Consider the following 22500-nt stretch of genomic DNA (forward strand, 5'->3'; position numbering starts at 1 on the left):
GACCCGTTGAAGAGAAGATTGGGACTAGGCTCTCTATACTTGAGTCGGGCCAAGCACCTATTTTTTCATATGTTAATTTGAGACTAATATTGTGCAATACTATCTGAATATGAGTTAAATTTTAACTTAAAATAGGATTAGCATAATTTTTTTCAGCGTTAAGTACCTTTTTGTTTAATAAGTTTATAAAAACATTAAAATATCAATCCATGTCTTGATAACAATAACTGCTAGTTAACAAATTCAATAAATCCATACACAATTCCTGTTTCAGGGTTTTGCCATTGAACTGATTGCTACCTTCATTCTGGTGTTGGGGGTGTTCGCTAGCAGCGACCAGAACAGGACCGACCACGGGGGTTCTATGCCCCTGACTGTAGGGCTTATCGTGTTCATGCAGAGCGCCTGGGCCGTGAGTTACTTCCCATATTAACTCTCCCATCTATAAACTCTTTTAACTTCTTTATGTTGACTAAGTTACTCCCCTTGTATCAAACTAAAGCTTTTAAATTTTAATTATTGTCTTTATCCAGCGAACACAATTTACAGATGGAGTAGCTGCCCCTACCACGTTTTATACTGCTGATTTTTATTTTACTTTTATATTCATTTATTTATTAACACTAAAATTTAAATCTCGTATTGAAGTCAGTATTTTTATTTTCCCTTTATATCGCAACAGCTAATTTATTTTAAATAGAAGAACATTTTAATGTTATATACCTTGCAGTTTAAAAAAAAACAACTATAATACACCAGGCATTAAGTAAAAAAAAACAAAACGATTTGCTTTATTCATAGTTTACTGTATGAACCCAATTAAATTTTATTCTGAATTTGTATCCGTTGGGTCGGCCTACAATAAGATCCAAATAACGTATCTTTTAGGCATCTGCACGTCCCCCCCCCCCCCGGGACAAAGAAAAATTCATAATTCATATAAAATATATATAGACTTAATCCATATTGCCACACCCATTAAGTTTTAACCCCCCCCCCCCCCCCCCACCACCATGAAAGTTTCAAGACACCCGCCCCCCACACCTCTTGTCTGAAAGAACACTCTAAGCTCTAAATTTTCAATCCAAGGGCCGGCCTACAGGCTGTAGTATGAACCCCATCAGGACCCTGGGACCTGCTGTTGTTGCTGACGTGTGGGACCATCACTGGGTGAGTCGAATATATTCAGTACACGGGGATATTGGGCGTCGAATATATTCAGTACACGGGGATCTTGTGAGTCGAATATATTCAGTACACGGGGATCTTGTGAGTCGAATATATTCAGTACACGGGGATCTTGTGAGTCGAATATATTCAGTACACGGGGATCTTGTGAGTCGAATATATTCAGTACACGGGGATCTTGTGAGTCGAATATTGCCTGTACACGGGGATCTTGTGAGTCGAATATATTCAGTACACGGGGATCTTGTGAGTCGAATATATTCAGTACACGGGGATCTTGTGAGTCGAATATATTCAGTACACGGGGATCTTGTGAGTCGAATATATTCAGTACACGGGGATCTTGTGAGTCGAATATATTCAGTACACGGGGATCTTGTGAGTCGAATATATTCAGTACACGGGGATCTTGTGAGTCGAATATATTCAGTACACGGGGATCTTGTGAGTCGAATATATTCAGTACACGGGGATCTTGTGAGTCGAATATATTCAGTACACGGGGATCTTGTGAGTCGAATATATTCAGTACACGGGGATCTTGTGAGTCGAATATATTCAGTACACGGGGATCTTGTGAGTCGAATATTGCCTGTACACGGGGATCTTGTGAGTCGAATATATTCAGTACACGGGGATCTTGTGAGTCGAATATATTCAGTACACGGGGATCTTGTGAGTCGAATATTGCCTGTACACGGGGATCTTGTGAGTCGAATATATTCAGTACACGGGGATCTTGTGAGTCGAATATATTCAGTACACGGGGATCTTGTGAGTCGAATATTGCCTGTACACGGGGATCTTGTGAGTCGAATATATTCAGTACACGGGGATCTTGTGAGTCGAATATATTCAGTACACGGGGATCTTGTGAGTCGAATATTGCCTGTACACGGGGATCTTGTGAGTCGAATATATTCAGTACACGGGGATCTTGTGAGTCGAATATATTCAGTACACGGGGATCTTGTGAGTCGAATATATTCAGTACACGGGGATCTTGTGAGTCGAATATATTCAGTACACGGGGATCTTGTGAGTCGAATATATTCAGTACACGGGGATCTTGTGAGTCGAATATATTCAGTACACGGGGATCTTGTGAGTCGAATATTGCCTGTACACGGGGATCTTGTGAGTCGAATATATTCAGTACACGGGGATCTTGTGAGTCGAATATATTCAGTACACGGGGATCTTGTGAGTCGAATATATTCAGTACACGGGGATCTTGTGAGTCGAATATTGCCTGTACACGGGGATCTTGTGAGTCGAATATATTCAGTACACGGGGATCTTGTGAGTCGAATATATTCAGTACACGGGGATCTTGTGAGTCGAATATTGCCTGTACACGGGGATCTTGTGAGTCGAATATTGCCTGTACACGGGGATCTTGTGAGTCGAATATATTCAGTACACGGGGATCTTGTGAGTCGAATATATTCAGTACACGGGGATCTTGTGAGTCGAATATATTCAGTACACGGGGATCTTGTGAGTCGAATATTGCCTGTACACGGGGATCTTGTGAGTCGAATATATTCAGTACACGGGGATCTTGTGAGTCGAATATATTCAGTACACGGGGATCTTGTGAGTCGAATATTGCCTGTACACGGGGATCTTGTGAGTCGAATATATTCAGTACACGGGGATCTTGTGAGTCGAATATATTCAGTACACGGGGATCTTGTGAGTCGAATATTGCCTGTACACGGGGATCTTGGGAGTCGATTATATTCAGTACACGGGGATCTTGTGAGTCGAATATTGCCTGTACACGGGGATCTTGGGAGTCGATTATATTCAGTACACGGGGATCTTGTGAGTCGAGTATTGTCTGTACACGGGGATCTTGTGAGTCGAGTATATTCAGTACACGGGCATCTTGTGAGTCGAATATATTCAGTACACGTGGATCCAGAGTTTCTTCCAGGCATCTCTTCGGGGGGGCGAAGCCCCCCCGAAAAATTTTTACCGCCCCCCCGAACGAAATGAAATTTATATAATTTATATAGAAAATATATACTTTTAACAGTGTCCGCCCCCCCGAAGAAAGTTTACCGCCCCCCCGAAGATTTCAAGTGCCCCCCCGGAGAAAAAAGTCTGGAAGAAACACTGCGTGGATCTTGTGAGTCGAGTATATTCAGTACACGGGGATCTTGTGAGTCGAATATATTTAGTACACGGGCATCTTGTGAGTCGAGTATTGTCTGTACACGGGGATCTTGTGAGTCGAGTATTGTCTGTACACGGGGATCTTGTGAGTCGAGTATTGTCTGTACACGGGGATCTTGTGAGTCGAGTATTGTCTGTACACGGGGATCTTGTGAGTCAAGTATTGTCTGTACACGGGGATCTTGTGAGTCGAGTATTGTCTGTACACGGGGATCTTGTGAGTCGAGTATTGTCTGTACACGTGGATCTTGTGAGTCGAGTATTGTCTGTACACGGGGATCTTGTGAGTCGAGTATTGTCTGTACACGGGGATCTTGTGAGTCGAGTATTGTCTGTACACGGGGATCTTGTGAGTCAAGTATTGTCTGTACACGGAGATCTTGTGAGTCAAGTATTGTCTGTACACGGGGATCTTGTGAGTCGAGTATTGTCTGTACACGGGGATCTTGTGAGTCGAGTATTGTCTGTACACGGGGATCTTGTGAGTCGAGTATTGTCTGTACACTGTGATCTTGTGAGTCGAGTATTGTCTGTACACTGTGATCTTGTGAGTCGAGTATTGTCTGTACACGGGGATCTTGTGAGTCGAGTATATTCAGTACACGGGGATCTTGTGAGTCGAATATATTCAGTACACGGGGATCTTGTGAGTCCAATATATTCAGTACACGGGGATCTTGTGAGTCGAATATATTCAGTACACGGGGATCTTGTGAGTCGAATATATTCAGTACACGGGGATCTTGTGAGTCGAATATATTCAGTACACGGGGATCTTGTGAGTCGAATATATTCAGTACACGGGGATCTTGTGAGTCGAATATATTCAGTACACGGGGATCTTGTGAGTCGAATATTGCCTGTACACGGGGATCTTGTGAGTCGAATATATTCAGTACACGGGGATCTTGTGAGTCGAATATATTCAGTACACGGGGATCTTGTGAGTCGAATATTGCCTGTACACGGGGATCTTGGGAGTCGATTATATTCAGTACACGGGGATCTTGTGAGTCGAATATTGCCTGTACACGGGGATCTTGGGAGTCGATTATATTCAGTACACGGGGATCTTGTGAGTCGAGTATTGTCTGTACACGGGGATCTTGTGAGTCGAGTATATTCAGTACACGGGCATCTTGTGAGTCGAATATATTCAGTACACGTGGATCTTGTGAGTCGAGTATATTCAGTACACGGGGATCTTGTGAGTCGAATATATTCAGTACACGGGCATCTTGTGAGTCGAGTATTGTCTGTACACGGGGATCTTGTGAGTCGAGTATTGTCTGTACACGGGGATCTTGTGAGTCAAGTATTGTCTGTACACGGGGAACTTGTGAGTCGAGTATTGTCTGTACACGTGAATCTTGTGAGTCGAGTATTGTCTGTACACGGGGATCTTGTGAGTCAAGTATTGTCTGTACACGGGGAACTTGTGAGTCGAGTATTGTCTGTACACGGGGATCTTGTGAGTCAAGTATTGTCTGTACACGGGGATCTTGTGAGTCGAGTATTGTCTGTACACGGGGATCTTGTGAGTCAAGTATTGTCTGTACACGGGGATCTTGTGAGTCGAGTATTGTCTGTACACGGGGATCTTGTGAGTCGAGTATTGTCTGCACACGGGGATCTTGTGAGTCGAGTATTGTCTGTACACGGGGATCTTGTGAGTCGAGTATTGTCTGTACACGGGCATCTTGTGAGTCGGGTATTGTCTGTACACGGGGATCTTGTGAGTCGAGTATTGTCTGTACACGGGGATCTTGTGAGTCGAGTATTGTCTGTACACGGGCATCTTGTGAGTCGGGTATTGTCTGTACACGGGCATCTTGTGAGTCGGGTATTAACAATACACGGGGATCTTGGGCTGTTTAGACATAAAGTGTAACCCTGGTTTATTTGAAGACAGCGAGACCCAGGGCTATTTGAAGAAAGCTAGACACTGATTTATTTGAAGACAGCTAGACCCTAGGCTATTTGAAGACAACTAGACCCTGGGCTATTTGAAGACAACTAGACCTTAGTTAATTTCAAGACAGCTTGACCCTGGTCTATTTGAAGACAGCTAGACCCTGATTTATTTGAAGACAGACCATGTTTTATTTGAAGACAACTAGACCCTAGTTAATTTCAAGACAGCTAGACCCTGGGCTATTTGAAGACAACTAGACCCTAGTTAATTTCAAGACAGCATGAACCTGATTTATTTTAACGATCTTTGTTTGAAGAACTAAGCCAACTGTAAAAAAAAGTGCTTTGTTGTAAAGGTTTGTTCCCCTCCACTTGAATTGTTCCATCCGTTGTAATCTCGTCTGTTTTCGTGGACCCTCCCTAATACACTAAGTCAGTGTTTCTTCCAGGCATCACTTCGGGAGGGCTCCGCCCCCCCCCTCCCCGAACGAAATAGAATTTATATAGAAAATATATACTTTTACCAGTTTCCACCCCCCCGGAAATTTTAGTCCGCCCCCCTCCCCCCCAAAAAAAAATTTCAAGTGCCCCCCCCCCTCGGAGAAAAAAAAGTCTGAAAGAAACACTGCAACAAGTTTCTACATGTTATGACAAACAAACGCCCGTATTCTTTTTCTCTATACTAAAGCAAACTCTTTCCTTCCAGCTATATTGGGTTGCCCCAACAGTCGGAGGCTCCCTCGGGGCGTTGTTTTACCAGTACATCCTAGCAGAAAAGCCCGTGGGGTCCGGGGCGGAGTGTGCACTACTGAGGCTGTGTGGCAGCAGGACGGGGAGTGCAGACTTCACCAGCCCGACCGTCACCCTGGCTAAAGACACCAGCGAGAAGGGATTTATCGGCTATAAGGAGCCGCTCAAGAGGGACAGCGTTATCTTATACACGTGATGCATGTTTTATGTGGTACCAGCCTTAGGGATCGTGCACATATTTCATAACGCACAAAAGGGGACAGTGTGTCATTGCAAGGAATTGTGTATTTTTTCCCATTTTTATTATTTTTGCTGTGGTTAATGTACAATCTCAATGAACCACGTATCTCAACTGATAATATTATACCCTTTTGTTAGTTAATACATTGAAATTATACTATATTTTGATACTTTTTTTTGTACAAAGTAATTATTTTCATCTATTATAAATAATATTCTACACAACTAAATAAAAATGCATTTGTTTTTTCAAAGAGTTGTGGCCTTGTTTTTATTAACGTTCTGAAAGATAGGCTTACACATAGACGTTAGAAGATAAGCTAACACAAAGAGATTTCAGAAGATAAGATTTACACACAGACACTAGGAAAAAAAGCTGACACACAGTTATTGATCTAGGGGAAGTAATTAATATTCTGACCAATAGCTCTTGCTCTTTGGTAATATTATTTTGTCATACATTTGTATGTTGAAGTAACAGCATATAAATTATAATAAATATGGTAGCTGAAGTTATGACAATTTAAATACATTGACATTAGTCGTAGTTATAGTGTTTATTGCAGATAGCTCTGGTGGAAGATGATACTGATTAAAACATTAAATTGTAATTGTTGTCTCCCTTTAATGTTTCTTCACATTACTATTTTTATAACAAAACAATATTAAAGAATTTAGCTCAATACACGTTTTTTAAGCTAAAGTGTGATAATGTAAGCAAATATATCAAATTAATTTTGAAAAACAAAATTTGGAAAATCTACTTCTATTTATAAAATTTGTGTTTAAAATTTTCTCTTGTATAAATTACTTGTCAATGAAGATGTACTGTTGAAAACAAATGTAAATATATAGATGTCCATTTGTACTTTAAATAAAGTGTATTTATCAAATATATACAATTTACTAGTTTTCTGGTTTGTTTTGTTGAACTCTGTACAGGTTAGCTATTTAAGTTAAGTCAAAATTTTAAATTTGTGTAATGTAATCAAAAGGCCTCAGCTTTTAATTTTAATTATTTTTGTTTTTAAAAGACTAGATGTGTATGCTGCAAATTTAATCATAGACATTGTTAGAATTTTACTGAATTATTTCAAGATTTTTGACAGAGCTATCAAATAGAGCATGGTTGCGCACAATAACCAAGCCAAAAATCTCAGCCAACCTAATGGGTGGTTTCAAGTGTGGAAGAGTAAATAGAAGTGGGCATAATGCTGTCCGCACAGTCCATTTTAATGCCAAGGTAGAAGAAAATGATGGATTCCATCTGCTATTTTAGACCATAAAAAAGGTACCATGCATGATAGGGTTTGATCGGCTGTTTTAAGGTCAGCACCTGGACAAACCAACATATGTGCAGTGGACCATGTTAAAAGAACTCTACTTCACCTGTGATATTAAATTTTATTGGTACAAAAACCATTTGGATCAAACTTAAAAAAGAAAAAAAATTATGTGAATTTACATTTTCCACATTGAAGACAACCAAACCAAAACAAAACAACAATCTTTGACAGCGACTATGTGAAGATACAGTGAAGCAAACATAATAAATGACAAACACCTAGTTCTGCTGGGTATAAAAGGTGTTGTATTTATCATTCACATGGCACCTATCTACAAACACAAAGTCAGCATTTCCATAAAAAAAGTGGAAATATTTGATGATGTCAGACATCTTTACATTATTTAATATATCCTATGAGTTAAAAAACCAAAACATGAAAACCTTAATCTGCATCTTGTATTCTCTACCCGTTTTATCTAATGAGATGACAGTTTTCCATCAAATTTATATGCTTTTTAAAATAATGTGTTTACAAGATATATAATCAAAATAAAATTATATTCATAAGAATATTAAACATAATTCTTAAAAAATATTTTTAAAATGTAAAATTTGTTTTTGCAACAATGCTTGATGTGTTTGGTTATATTAACAATTAATGTGTATTTAAAAAACAGCCCACATGCTACATTTCTAATGCTACACTACAGTAAAACAGCACATCATTGATAAGAGTAAGGTGCTTCAAATTAATATACAATATTCCATTAAAAATTGCTTCAACTATTATTTATCAATCTTAATAATGTGTTTAAAAACCATTAAGTAGCATTCTGACTAAATAAATTAACAGTATACTTGAGGAAAGAACACCGTCTGATGTAATGTTACATATAATAAATGAGCAAAAAAAAACATAGACAAAGGTTTAAGATAGAAAAGCAAATATAAGCTTCATTTATGTCTATTTTGGCAACAAAAAATTAATTTAGTTTCCTTTAACTGTAATCATAATATGACAATGAATTGACTAGAAAATAAAACAAGATAGTACTAATACATTGAATGGCTCAAAGAATGTGGATACTTTGGATATGGCTGACAAAGGAAAGATGGGTGTGATCTATGTAAAGTACACACATAGGTGAGATCAGATTGTTGTCTATTTAAATACCTTCACCAAAAGAAAAAAAATTATAAACTCTGTGGAACACATATCTATGAGGGGTCAAGATGAGAAATTGAAATATTAAAAATCTCACTCTGTTTATATATATATATATATATATATATATATATATATATATATATATATATATATATATATATATATATAAAAGGTATATCAAATAACTTTTTACCAGTTAGTTAGCACTCACCACAACATTATTGAGAAGAAACACAATGTTACTGAAAAAGTTGCTATTTTTAAATAGATGAGGTTTAAAAATTCTTTCTTTAACCACAAATCTTAACAAAGAAGTAATGGATTAGATGTTGACATACATTGTTTTGTAATTAAATTCATTATTTGAATTCAGCGTTTTCTTACCAGAATCCATTTTTACTAATCAAAATGCTTGGAAAAGCTCTCAAAATTGATAAATTCTAAACAGACATTTTTTTAAGACAAGTATGAAAACCTTTAAAACAGCAGCCTGGACCAACTCAAATATATATTGAGATATATGAAAAATAAAGAAACATACAACTTGTTCTTAACTGCACTAAACTTAGTAAAAACTGTTGTTCAATAACATACATTATAAACCTTCTATTTTAAAATGTAGGATAAAATGTTAACATGCTAAAACTAAATGCAATTTAATGTTCCAAAATTCCTTATTTATTTTATTTAGTGACACAGTTAAATATGTTAAAATACATCTTATAAAAATATTATTTAGTTTGATGGCTTCAAATGTTTTAAATAAAATGTATTTCATTTGTTTTGTTTTTTAAATATCATCAGCTGATAGTGACACTTTGTCTCATCTCATTCACATTTTAATGAATAACTAAACTATCAAAAATTTACTCATAATCTAGCATTGGAAAAGCATTGGGAGTTACATCAGCAGAATGCAAAATATTCTCTTTCAAAATCTCACACAAGAGCCAACACATGTTGGTAAAAAATAATCATGAATCATAATGATCTCAAAATTTGTAAAGCAATTTCCTTCATTAACATACATTTGAACAAAAAAAATGTAAGCAAAGGGGGAAAAGAAATGGTTTGCAAAAATGTTAGTTGGGAAACATTTGGAAAACTACCAGCAAATTCTTTATGACTGGGATACTAATGTAGCACATACATCAAACACAAGTTTAAAAGTATTTTTGCTCCTTTTAAGGGAGTGCATTTTCTTTGGAATATAGTTTTTTGTTTTCAAAGTATCCAATGTTAAACTAAATGGAGTATACAAATGTGATCAGTTTTTTTTACATTTGCAATACCTGTCAGTTTTGTTTGGTATTCTTTTACTTTGATTTTTTAACTTAAATTTAAAAAATTCTAAAAGAATAATCCGTGTTAATTGGCAATTTATAATTAAGACTGGGAATTTTATGGCATAAAGTAAAGAAAATGTAATGAATTTTTACACTATTTTCATAAAATTCAAAGGACTAGTTCCTGGCATTACAGGCATAAAAGGAAATGGATTTCCTGATCTATATAAGACTCTGTAACTCAAAAACCAACAAATTACAGCAACAAATGAAGCTGTTACTTTCTGTCCCAGGGTGTGAAATCTGTAAACTGTTGAGGTCAACAGCATGAACTCAAACAAGATCTGAATGACAGTTATAAAAATAAGAAGCATTTTAATAAATGGAGTTAATGTTTTGTAGTTTATCTGCGCCTGAAGGATTTCCTCCTCTGTTAAATTTCTCTTGTTTGGCAAATCTTCATCCTCCAAAATTGTCCCTAGCTTTTTCCAATCTTTATAAGTTTTTACTTCTTCAGATATAATAAGAAGGCAATGAATTTCTATAAAGATATGACCTGAGATATCAAATCCAAGCCAGTTTTTACCAGCCTCAAGGCAAGTAGCTTTGTTATCATGCACTAATTGAGTACACACACCCATGATGCTTTCTACGTGTATGAATACTTTAGTGCAGAAATACCACCAAAAGGTACCAACTGCTAGTCTCAGGAAGTGTTGGCATATCCTAGAAAAATCTCTGCAGCAATAAACAAAGCTGGTTAATCCAATGTAGGCCCCAACAAAAGTGAAAGTCCAAGCCCATCCCATCTTGATAAAGTACAAATTCAGAGGGTTCTTCCTGTCAGCCAAATAGGTCTTGGGGACCACAAAAAGGTCACAAATAATAGAGCCAAACATAACTCCAATGAGGTAAACACCAATTTTTACAGAGGTATCAACCAGTAAACAAGTGCGACAAACTTTCATTAACAGCATCATCATAAAATCCCCAACATGTGTCGGCTGAGGTAAAGGTTTATTGCCCGAAAATCTTTTACGTTCAGCAGATGACTGCTTTTTAATGTTAGTAAAATCTTTTTTCTTATTTGTCGAAGTACTAGACATTGTGGACCGTTGATGTCAAGGGAGCCCACCCAAGGAAACACAAGCTAATTGCCAAAAGATAACAGGAATAGCATTTTCACCAGGGAGGGAAAAACAAAAATTTTAAATATTTTTACAGGTAATTTTGTGCGTGTGTATTATGATCATATTTTAAAAATCACATATTCAAATTATAATAAATAATTAACTTACGTCACTAGACCAACACTGATATTAAAATCTCAATGATAGTATAAAATAGACTATCCAATTAAGTGAAAAAAAGGCTCCCACGCAAAAATTGTTTTTTGTGCCCTGTATATGTGAATGTGGGTCGTTTATGCATTACGTCATCCTCCATCCGATTGTCATTTGTCATGAATGTTGTTGAAAATACTGAGAAGGTTTCTGCAATTAAAAAATAACAACAACAGACTAGATGGAGGCAACGCGCACGAAGGTTACGCCTGTATTTGTGTAAATATAATTAGCGCCTCCCTCTATCTATCTGTCCTTCTGTCTGTCTACATATAAAAGTAAATAATGTTCCCTTTTCAAACCTGACGGTCTATGAGCCAAGTGAAGTAGTTCACCTGTTACTGTGATCTAGCTAGACAAATGAAGGGATCCAGACGCCTTTAGTTTTCCTAAGGGATAGCATGGTTAGCATTATTCCCAGCCGCTTTTATTTTCCCTAACGTAAATTATGTACTATATGTACCAATCAGTACTCCGTGGACTTGAACCCGGATTCGAACTCGAGACTTATGGGTTAGTAATCAATCGATGTTTTGCTAAGCTACGCTGTCCTCTTATACTTTAATCAGCGTCGTCGTCGCCCCCCCCCCCCCCCCCCCGAAAATTTTATTAGAACGGTGTATAGTCATTTTAAGGCATCAAGCTGGGTTATTTGTAACTATACGGGTATGTGTAAGACATCTATCGAAAAAATAAACATGACGTCTTAAACAGAGATCTTTTCATGGCACGATGTTTAACGTATTTATCTATTCTATAGGCCTATAAAATCAAAATATTATAGAAAGCAATCACAAGGCCTGGCTTACAGTTTTGTGGTAATTAGCGTTACCTAAATACCGGCGCTGTGGTAGTATCCTCCCTTTGCTCTCTCTATCTGTAAAAAAAAAGACTAAAACTAAAACTATTATTTTATAAGTATTAGCCAATTTTATTTTATCTAGATCTAGATCTAGATCAGTCTATACATTGCTAATACTTGCAGTACTTAGCACTCACAGTTGATCTAATTAAAGTTTAAAGTATCATACTGTTACTGTTTAGTCTAGTACTCGTAGATATGCCTATTCGCCATTCGGTAATTTTAAAGTAATATTTATCGTTTTAGTTTAGATTATTTTAGGTAATCTAGGCCCTAGGCCTACGTAAAAACGCCCGCGACTTGTAATGTGAAAAACAGGTGACTCCTTATATTTTAATAATTATTTCACATTTTAAGGAGGATTTATGTGTTTTAAAATACAAACATGTTTCCTTGTTTCATATTTATGTAGTAATATGTAGTTATGTAGGCCTACATGTTTTTAAACAATTGAATTAAAACTTTTCCGTAATAAATGAAGACTAGCGATGTTTCCAACAGATGAAACCATGGTCATTTACTACAGCAGCCATCTTGTTTAAGTTTTATTTTTATAAGCTTATAGCGTGAGATTCAGGGGGAAGCCACTCTATTTTACAAATGGCTGCTGTTTATATAGCAAATCTTGCTCTCAGACACTGCTGTTTAAAGTTAATTTCTGTCCTATATCGATATATTTAGCCATTGATTTAGGTTTATTATTCATTTATGTATAATATTTGACACAAACATATGACAACATACTTCTATTAAAGCCTTGACAATGAGGTAACGTTTTTATACCTTAATAGCCGCGGGCGATTTTACGTACCCAAAATGATAGATTACCGCCTATTCTTACATCTAGACTAGGACTATAGTAAATAGTAATAATAATAAAATTATTTAGCCTAATATTAATAATTATTGGATAGTACTCTTACACTCTACGACCTACGACACTCTACGTGACTCTAGCCTATTCTAGCACTGTAGCAGCTAGCTAGTAGCTAGACTCTAGCCTAGGTCTAGTCTAGTCTAGAGTGCTTAGCTTGTTGAATAGAGGTATTATTTATTAGATAGGGATAGATCTAATTTTTTAATTATTAAATTAATAGGCTAGGCCTAATTATTAACTAATTAATTTATAATTAGACTTAGAGGCTAAGGCCTTAGACTTGAGACTTTTTTAGATGGCCCTAGCTGCTAGATTCTGCAAGATATGTCTAAATCTAGACTAGTTATATCAGTGGCGTAGCAAGGTCGGGTGTCACAGGGTGTGGCACTTAATGGTGTCACCCCCCAGAGGCATAGTGACCCTTCCTGGGGACAAATTTTCAATTTGCACCCCCCCCCCCCCTCAAACTTTCGATTTGCACCCCCCTCAAGTTTTTCTCTATATATTTTGCTATTTTTTTCCTTGGTGTCACCCCCCCTAAATGGTGTCACCTGGTGCGGTCCGCATACCCCCCCCCCCCCCTCGCTACGCCTCTGAGTACTATTACTATTACTAAAGAACTAGATCTAGAAAAGTTAAGCCAGTTAAGCCACTTTGCGAAATTGGGGTTAGATTTAACTAGGCCTAATTATTAGGCCTAATAATTAATTAATAGAGTTAGGGCTTAGGCCTATTTCTATAGATTCTATGTCTATACAATCTATTGATCTATTGGCCTCTATAAAATATTCAATAAGTCTACAGTCTACATGTAGAATAGTTCTACCTTACTCTAGTAAACTCTAGTTAATCTGTTAATTTTAATAACTATAGGCCCTATATACTATTAATTTATTTACTATACTTATATACTTCTACTACAATTATTCAATTAAAAGTTGACTACTGTGTGAAATTGTAAAACAAAAATGGGCCCTATTATTATTATTAAATAACAAACTTCACCACAACCAGTATGACACCACCATCCACACACAGTAACAAACCAGATACTGCAGATACCAACCCCAACATACCACACAATATACCTCGCCCCATATAATATCATAATACCAAAACACACCCCACTCCATACCCTAAATCTCTTGTCTGCAGTGAGAAGTATAAAATACAGTGACCACAATATTATTTTCTTCTGTGTCCCCATCTAGCTCTGATTCTATGAGTGAAATAATACTTATGAAAAAGATTTGACATGAAACGTTCATTCTTATTTTATTCTGATTTGATTCTATACTCGAAGACAGGCACACACAAAACATACTTGAATGACAATCTAGAAAGCACTCTTTTCTTATCAACAACCTAGACTGACTCCAACACCCCAGCAAGAGAATAAGAGTACATACACCTTCACTTTGTCACAACAAAACAAAGACTACATCGCAGCTCAACAACCTAAATGAGATTGACCATCTTGTAACTCACAGCAGCAACAATCCAACTCAGAAACATCACTGTCTTTCATATCAGGTCACTATCACTACTCTATTCTTTATTTATATATCTATGCAAATATTTTTCTATACTAAATACTCTCACAACCAACAGTACTCTACATTAACTTTGTAACACTCTACTATATAGTTGAGGCAAAATAATTGTTAGATTCCTGAGTGCTATTGTCATGTCAAGCAATTTTAAAATGAAAGGAGGAGTAGATGTATTTCTTCAAAAAGCTGGAATGATCAAATACTCGGAAATGTTTCACATCAAAGGGTACGATTTGGAATCAGACATTCCATTCCTCACAGCTTATGACTTAGAAGAACATCTGATGATATCTAATGTGAATGACAGATTAGCTATTTTAGCTCAAGGTTAGTTTTGTCAAACTTTATTTTAAAAAAACTCTAATATGTGATTTTTTTTTTAACCATTCAGTTTATTTATTAACATTTAATTATAGATGGCTGATGTAAAATTTATTAAATGATTTTAATTCATTTTATATCCTGTAGCCAAACTGTATCGACCAAGCCCTAAAAAAGAAGTTTATGATTGGCTTAAAAGAAACCACCTTAAAGGGTACTACATTGAGTTTGTTCGTAGTGAACTGACTGACCTGAAAAAAGTCTCGCAGCTCTCTCTGCCTGATGAGAATATTTATGACATGCTAGAAGTTGCTTTACCTGGACACAGGAAGCGATTAGAAAGAGCAGGTATGTTATAAGTATTAACTGGCAGTGCATACATTCTACTCACCATATTATTTTCAATTCAAGTTTTTCCAAACCTACATAAACCAAATGTTATCTTAACTTGAAAACACGTCTGTCACTTTATTAATAGCTTTTTTAAAACTCATGTTTCTTTTGTTTTTTTCTAGCTACATATTTGGTTATTGATTAACCATTAATGTCCCGTAACGCCCGCTGCCGCCCGACACCGTTAATGTCCCGTAACGCCCGCTGCCGCCCGCTTACAATACGCATAGAAAAATTAAATTTGTTTCATTAAAATTTGGCCTACAAATCCTAATTTTTAACCAAACAGGAAGTCGGATACTTTCAGCATCCTTTTCCGGTCTTCTAATTTCAATGGCGCTTTTGAAAGATAAAAAATAAAAGTTTCTTTCTATCTCGAAATTTTAGACTCATCTGTCCTATTTTTAGTAGATTTAATATTAAAAATAAAATAAAATAATGCCTCTAAACGTATCTAGGCATGTATTTTATGAATTATATATCTTAATCATAACCAAATTGATATTTAACTGTTAAATTCGATGCATAGTTGTTTAGACAAAAATAAATAAAGTTGACTACCGAAAATGACCAGTTTTGAATTTTCTCCGACATTTTTTATTTTTATTCTGCACTTGTACCGAATATAATATATTCTATTTAATACTGTTGGAAAGCCAGGTTTATTCCCAACATTAAGCAGTAGTTTTTATCTTAATTTTAAATTTCATTTAGACAAAAACAAATATTTTGTGAAACTATTCACTTGATCATACAGAGTTATGCTCCTTACATTGGGCCGTCATGGGTGGAGTTTTGGTAGAATGAATGGGACATTAATGGTTAACTTGTATTAAATGTATGCAACATTAAGTTTATAAAATATCAATATTGTATTGACCCACTTTAGCTTTTGAAAACAATATTGTTATAGTTGTATTTTATCCAAGTAATTTATTATCCTGACCCTTTATTTTAGTTGAAAAGTTGCGGCTAGAGCTGCAGTACAAATCTCTGGGTGTTGAGACGCCTGTCATCTGTGGCAGATGGGGAAAGCCCTTGTGTCTACCTCAGGCCAAGTTTGATTTCCTCTGTGTGAAGGCATTTTTGTTTTCACAGAGAGAGCCACACAATAAAGCTGCTATTGGTAAGGGGGATTTAACTTACCACATCATAAAGGTGCTAGATGTAAGTGGTTTAACTTACCACATCATGAAGGTACTAAAGGTAAGTGGGTTTTAGCTTACCACATCATGAAGGTGCTATATGTGTTTTAACTTACCACATAAAGGTGCTAGGGGTATGTGGGTTTCAGTTGAAACACAAAGCTGCTATAGGTAAGTGGGATTCAATGTAACTTACAAAACTTCTATAGGTAAGTGGGATTTAATTTAAAACATTAGGCTGCTCTGAAAAGGTGGGTTAAATAAGTGGGAATAAACTTACTCCCTCACAAAAAAGATATAATAAGTGGGATTCAACATGCTATTTAAGCTTAAATGATCATCATTTTAAGGCAACGTTGTATGGTTATGCCTTTATTTTATTTACATAGATTAACGCAGTTTTTAAAAAGAAAAGTTTTTTTGGCATTACTTTAAGACACTTAACCAGAGACTCATTCCAAAAAAAACACCTGAATGCTATCAAATAATTTTATTTTTATTACCTCCCCTGGTGCAGATTTCATGGTGGACTCTGGCAGTGATGTGTGTACTGTACAAGAGGAGACTCTCAAGTCTTTGAACCTTGACCTGCTGGGGCCAGTGTATAGCTGTGGTATACATGGTGGCAACCATACATATCTTTACAAAGGTCGCTTGCTGATAGGGGATCAGGAAATGGATATAGAGGTGAGATAAGAAAGAGTGACATCCCTTTACTCCTTTATACTTTATACTATAATTCTAGGGAACAAACTAGAGTTATGCTTTTCAGCTCTTTAAAGCTAGAATGATGCTCCCACCAGCTTGTAGGTTATTAACAATGCTCTCAGAATTTTAGAACATATTCTCAATTTACTCCAGGTTTTGCTGGATTAATGTTTGTAGTCACATGTGTGGGCATTGATATTGCTAAAACTGCCTTTTTTCTTTGTTTACTTCTTGTATTTTTTCAGTACAGTTGATTTTATATTTTGCTTATAAAAAACTTGCAAAACTGCAGTTTTTTCTTTTAATATTGTGCAGCTTTTTTGAGTCTGCACCTAACTAGTTAAGTCAGTGAAGTATTCAGGTATAGTGTTGTACAAAATAGAGCGGGGAAATAAACTCCAGTGGGAGATGAAATTAATTTCTTTGATCGAGTTCAAATCAGTAACTTACAATATTTAATCTGTGGGTTATCTTAAAAATTATGATTAGTTTAAGAACCACTAATTTATTATCATACATGTTTCCCACAGGTAATTGGTAGTAATTATGATTCCGTCGGCAGTAGAGTGCTGCGTCACTTCCGCCACGTCATAGATGGTCATCGTCACATCTGGCTTAAGGGCACCTACAGAGAACCCTCTCCTCCACACATGCCCCTCCCCCCACCTGCACAGTCTGTCAGTGGCGGTGGCTTGCCTTTATCAGGACCCAACCGTAAAGCTATAGCAGGCTCACCTGATGAACTTTCAGAGAGCAAAAAGAGGAAGTTGTCTGAAGTTTCTCCAGCTTCTCGGGCCACAGAACCTCCAGTCAAATTACAACACTCAGGAAACATACAGACCAAGCTGCATGGTGTACATTTAAACAATGTCCTTGACCACAGAGAAAGCTCTGCTATACAGGAGATTGGTGGTATAGGGTCAGGTGCTACACACTTCAGTGGTAACTTTGTACAGAGGATTGCTTGTAATACAAGTCCACAAGGAAATGACCATTTAAGTTCTGATACAACATGTGTATCTGATGTTGAAATGCCAGCTCATGAAGACAGGACTTTACAGGTCACAGGTAACCCATTGTTACAAGAATCTAATTCATTGTCTGGTGTGCCACAACAGGCCAACCCGCCTGAACCTCTGGTCACGTTTGTACTGAAGGACACAGACGACGACATCGACAATATGGACACACAGGTAGACAACCAGTCTGACAACACCCCCATGTTCATCTGGTCAGAAACTGTGACCAAGAGACACCCCACACCTAGTTCAGTGAACAACCTTAATCCCAAGACAGACTCCGATCCTTACTGTGTTGTACATGTGGAGATAGAATCCAACCTTGGGTCTGGCGCTACAGGTGATATAGATGTAGATGTAGGCTGTGTGGATGACAGTGTGTTTCATGTGATGGACACCAACATGGTGCCAGCACACAGCAATGTTGTTGTCATAACATTTGATGAGTTAGAAACTCATGAGAATGGTAAACATAAATGATAGGATTACTTCCCCTACAGTCACCAGCATTGGTAGTTTTATTTCACTCACAGAACTGAGATTGTATATTTAGATTGCTGTGAAGCTATAATTTGTATAATGCACAGCATATGTACTTTAATTTTGCATTTATTTTCTTTTTTTTTTCTTTTACTGAAGAATACTTTATTTACATGAGTTTTTTTAATTTAAAAAAAAATTCTTTTTATACTTTCAAGCTTACACTATTTCTTTATTTGTAATTATCTGTATTTTATCTTGCTTTATTGTAGACAGTTTTAAACCATTGTGTCTCATATCATTTTTTAACACAGAGGAACTGTGTAATGAATTCAGATTGTTACTGTGCAAGGGATCATCTATTTAGGGCATCTATTCAGATAGTGCTGTAAAGGGGGAAACTAACTTGAATGGCTTCGGCCAAGTGTTAAATTTATATCCATTTGTTTATTAGCTATTAAAACAAAACGTAATTTATTCTGCATACAAAATTTTAACAAACAAACTTGTGATTGATTTAAGTACATCATAAGTGGGATCCACCAGTATACATGAGTATAGAGTAAAATGTTGGTAAAATGGTACACAAAATTGAGCTCAGGTAATTATTGCTAGCAAGTTAATAACCCATACAGTAAATAAACATGGGTTGTAACCCAGACGTGGAGTATACTATGTATCCACATAACTAATGTTAAATGAGTATGACAGCAATTGAAGTTGTATTATTATAGGGTTGCTGCAATAGAGTTGGGTATCTTTGGAGTATAATCTCATTTTTGTGTGAATGTCATAACTGGATGACCCCAGAGGTTTTACATAATTAAAATAGTTTAACATTCTATCTCAAAATAAGTGAAGATAGCTTATAAAATTTTTGGTAAACTATTGTACATTTGCTGCAGGAGTCTATTGTTTTAATAGTTTTATGCCTGGGTAGACTAGCGTATTAATTAGCTATAACCATCTTATTATATAACTTTTTTTTTTTTAATACTGGCATGTTGATACATGAGTTAAAGAGTTTTAAATTGCTTTTAAAATCTATCTTTGAATTTATGTCAAATGTTAATTTTAATATTTTTATTTGTTAAATATTTTGTTGACTACACTCACAAATCTGCTTCTTAAATATTGATGATAGAATTTGTGTTCACTGATTACATTCATTGCCACTTACTTTTACTTAGATTTTTACACTCTACAGCTGTTTATGTAAATATGTTGAAACAGTGATTTTATTGAGTTGTTGATTTTACATGAATTGTTTCTCTTTATTGCTGAAGATAATATATTTTTCCTTTTTTTAAGGATGGATTTTGTTAAATAAATATGCAAAGCCTATGAAAATAATGAAATAAAACTAAAAATCTGAACAAAAATATTGTCAGTTTTTATGTCAGTGAACCGTCATGTATCTCATCTGTAATGTCAGATATAACTGGAGCAACCCAGGTAGATATTCTTGCTTGTCCTGTCCTTCCTCTTTCTTAAAATGGCCTCTTTTCAGGAATTTGAAATTTTTCTCTGAGCGGGGTTTTTTTTTTGGGGGGGGGGGGGGGGGGGGGGCAGAGTCTAAACATGTTCAGTGTTTTTTCTTGGGCCATACCACATAAGCGAGTTTCAATTAACCCAAAAAAAAATCAACTGCGTCTTTTCTATAATTAAGATGTGCGTTTGACCGCAAATTAATTTTTTTTTATAGTGCTTGATATGACTTTGGGTGTAGTGAAATTTCCGGCTTTTCCCAAATTTTAGCAAGGTGGTCCCCTACCTCATTTCCATGTGTTTGGGTGTGGCCAGTAATAGCCAAAGTGATAATATCTATCAAGGTAGCTCTTCTCACATTATGTTTTCACGTGTAATACAGGTCTTAAAATTTTAACTGTGTTGAAAGGTGTTTGTATAAAAAAAAATTAAGTATTTATCACCTTTATTGCATGATTATTACCCTATGAATTACAATTTTGTTTTTAATTTCATGCAGCAAATTATTATTTATTTGAGGAATAAAGATTAATTTTTAAAAACTTATATAAGTTTTAACCACTTTAAATATATAAAAACGGGACTGTGTGGCTTAGCGGTAGAGCGCTACACAGCTAACCTGTGAGTTTCGAGTTTGAATCTGGGTCCAAATCAGTAAAACGTCCCTGAATCCACCCAGTGATGATGGGTCCTTAACTCACGTTAGGAAAGTAAAGACGGCTGGGCATGGTGCTGACCAAACGTTCATATGCCGAGGTCACAGAAACAGATGAACTCTACTTCACTTACCCCATGGACTGTCAGGAAAAATGAACTTAAAAAAAATTATATATTAAAGAGATACAATCCATTATTTAGTTATAGTTTTTAAATGCAGCTATTAAATTTTCGTAGTTTTTAGAACTATCGTTTTTTTTATTGGGGGAGTAAGGAGGCATTTCACAATGTTATTTTAGCTTTTTACACTTAATTTCCTACTGAATTAAAATACTGCCCAACTATGGCCCGCAGTTCGTGTGACAATCTTTACTTTAGATAGCTGCAAGTGACATGAGAACAAGCATGTGCGATTCTTATTTTCAGACAAGTATTTTTTAATTATTATTTTTTTTTAGAAAGCTGAACAAAGCTAAAATAAATGCTTAGCGTCATTGTTTTGAATCTTGGAACACGTACATGGCATTTTATGGCCTCGGTTGAAGTAAAGTGCCGTGTCGGGGATATGTGGTTTGAGAGTCATTGGTAGTGACTACATGATTAACTAAAGTGTGAGTTGTATACTTTGTTAATAAATAAGATACTAATTGTTTTCAAAACTTAATTATTAGCGTAGTATGTATTTTAATTTTTACTAAAATGTAACCAAAAAGTTATTCTTAAAAAATAGAGGCCTTTAAAATAATTTTTAAAAATCTGTTATAACAAAAAGATGAAATATTACAAAACTGTTTATGTTCTATCTCAGGGGTCGGCAACATTTTGAAGCGGAAGAGCCAAAAGTTACAATTTTCAAAATTTCCCTGATTTTAAAGAGCCACTAACATTTTTTTATTTCAAATATTTTATGTTTTTATTAAGATTATTAGTATTTGTTCAAGGAGCTGGAGAGCCGCATCTTGATATCAAAAGAGCCGCATGCGGCTCGCGAGCCGCAGGTTGCCGACCCCTGTTCTATGTAAATTCTGGTAACATACGTCAGTACTGTTTTTGTGGATAATCTGTTTACCTATTTTATTAGAACAGCCTATAAAGGTTGTTATGGTCCCAGTCAGTAGTGGGCTGAGTTGACTGGGCTTAAGGCGACCCATAGCCAGTGGCGGAACTAGAAAAAAAAGGCTCCCCCGCAATAAAAAAATTAGGGCCCCATATATATATATATATATATATATATATATATATATGTATATATATATATATATATATATATATATATATATATATATATATAATCTATATCCTAACTGTGTAATTTAGTCTATTTCAGGGGTCTGCAACCTTTTGGGACGGAAGAGCCAAAAGTTATAATTTACCACATTTTACCGTTTTTAAAGAGCCACAAACATTTCCATTTCAATATTATGATATTATATATATATATATATATATATATATATATATATATATATATATATATATATATATATATATACATACACACATTTAAAATAAATAGCTTAAATATGAAATAATATTTATTCATATAAAATCATACACATGTTTCGCACAAAACATATTAAAGTAGTTTAGCAAGCTCTGCTCAAAATTAGAAACTTTACATTGTTATTAGATCTAA

At 35.7% G+C, this 22500-nt stretch overlaps 3 protein-coding genes across 6 annotated transcripts in view; 2 read left to right on the top strand and 1 right to left on the bottom strand.

Moving 5' to 3' along the window:
• The window catches only part of LOC131947694 (aquaporin-like), a 9562-nt gene extending 2392 nt beyond the window's left edge, over positions 1–7170 (top strand). Inside the window, exons 4-6 of the mRNA XM_059308971.1 lie at positions 275–412; positions 1090–1170; positions 5993–7170. Of these exons, the coding sequence (XP_059164954.1) occupies positions 275–412; positions 1090–1170; positions 5993–6232 (459 nt within the window). The 3' untranslated portion in view covers positions 6233–7170. The remainder of the gene's footprint in view (positions 1–274; positions 413–1089; positions 1171–5992) is intronic.
• A 571-nt stretch (positions 7171–7741) lies between these two features.
• Positions 7742–11152, bottom strand: LOC131947692 (acyl-coenzyme A diphosphatase FITM2). Its single transcript, XM_059308970.1, has one exon. The coding sequence runs from the start codon at positions 11122–11124 to the stop codon at positions 10168–10170; it is 957 nt and encodes a 318-aa protein (XP_059164953.1). The 5' UTR covers positions 11125–11152; the 3' UTR covers positions 7742–10167.
• Positions 11153–12372: 1220 nt separating this feature from the next.
• LOC131947720 (uncharacterized) lies at positions 12373–19307 on the top strand. Of its 4 annotated transcripts, none has more exons than XM_059309007.1 (6): positions 12373–12439; positions 14748–14980; positions 15122–15322; positions 16326–16493; positions 17030–17199; positions 17751–19307. In XM_059309007.1, the coding sequence occupies exons 2-6, from the start codon at positions 14788–14790 to the stop codon at positions 18717–18719; spliced, it is 1701 nt and encodes a 566-aa protein (XP_059164990.1). In that variant the 5' UTR covers positions 12373–12439; positions 14748–14787; the 3' UTR covers positions 18720–19307. The 4 variants fall into 4 exon arrangements, with proteins under 4 accessions (XP_059164990.1, XP_059164992.1, XP_059164991.1 ...); XM_059309009.1 differs by lacking the exon at positions 12373–12439 and adding an exon at positions 12463–12541 and having other exon boundaries at positions 14813–14980; XM_059309008.1 differs by lacking the exon at positions 12373–12439 and adding an exon at positions 12830–13267.
• The last annotated feature ends 3193 nt before the right edge of the window (positions 19308–22500 follow it).

Source organism: Physella acuta, unplaced genomic scaffold (assembly GCF_028476545.2).
Source record: "Physella acuta isolate Inbredline_101_S28 unplaced genomic scaffold, ASM2847654v3 ptg000604l, whole genome shotgun sequence".
Lineage (NCBI taxonomy): Eukaryota > Metazoa > Mollusca > Gastropoda > Physidae > Physella > Physella acuta.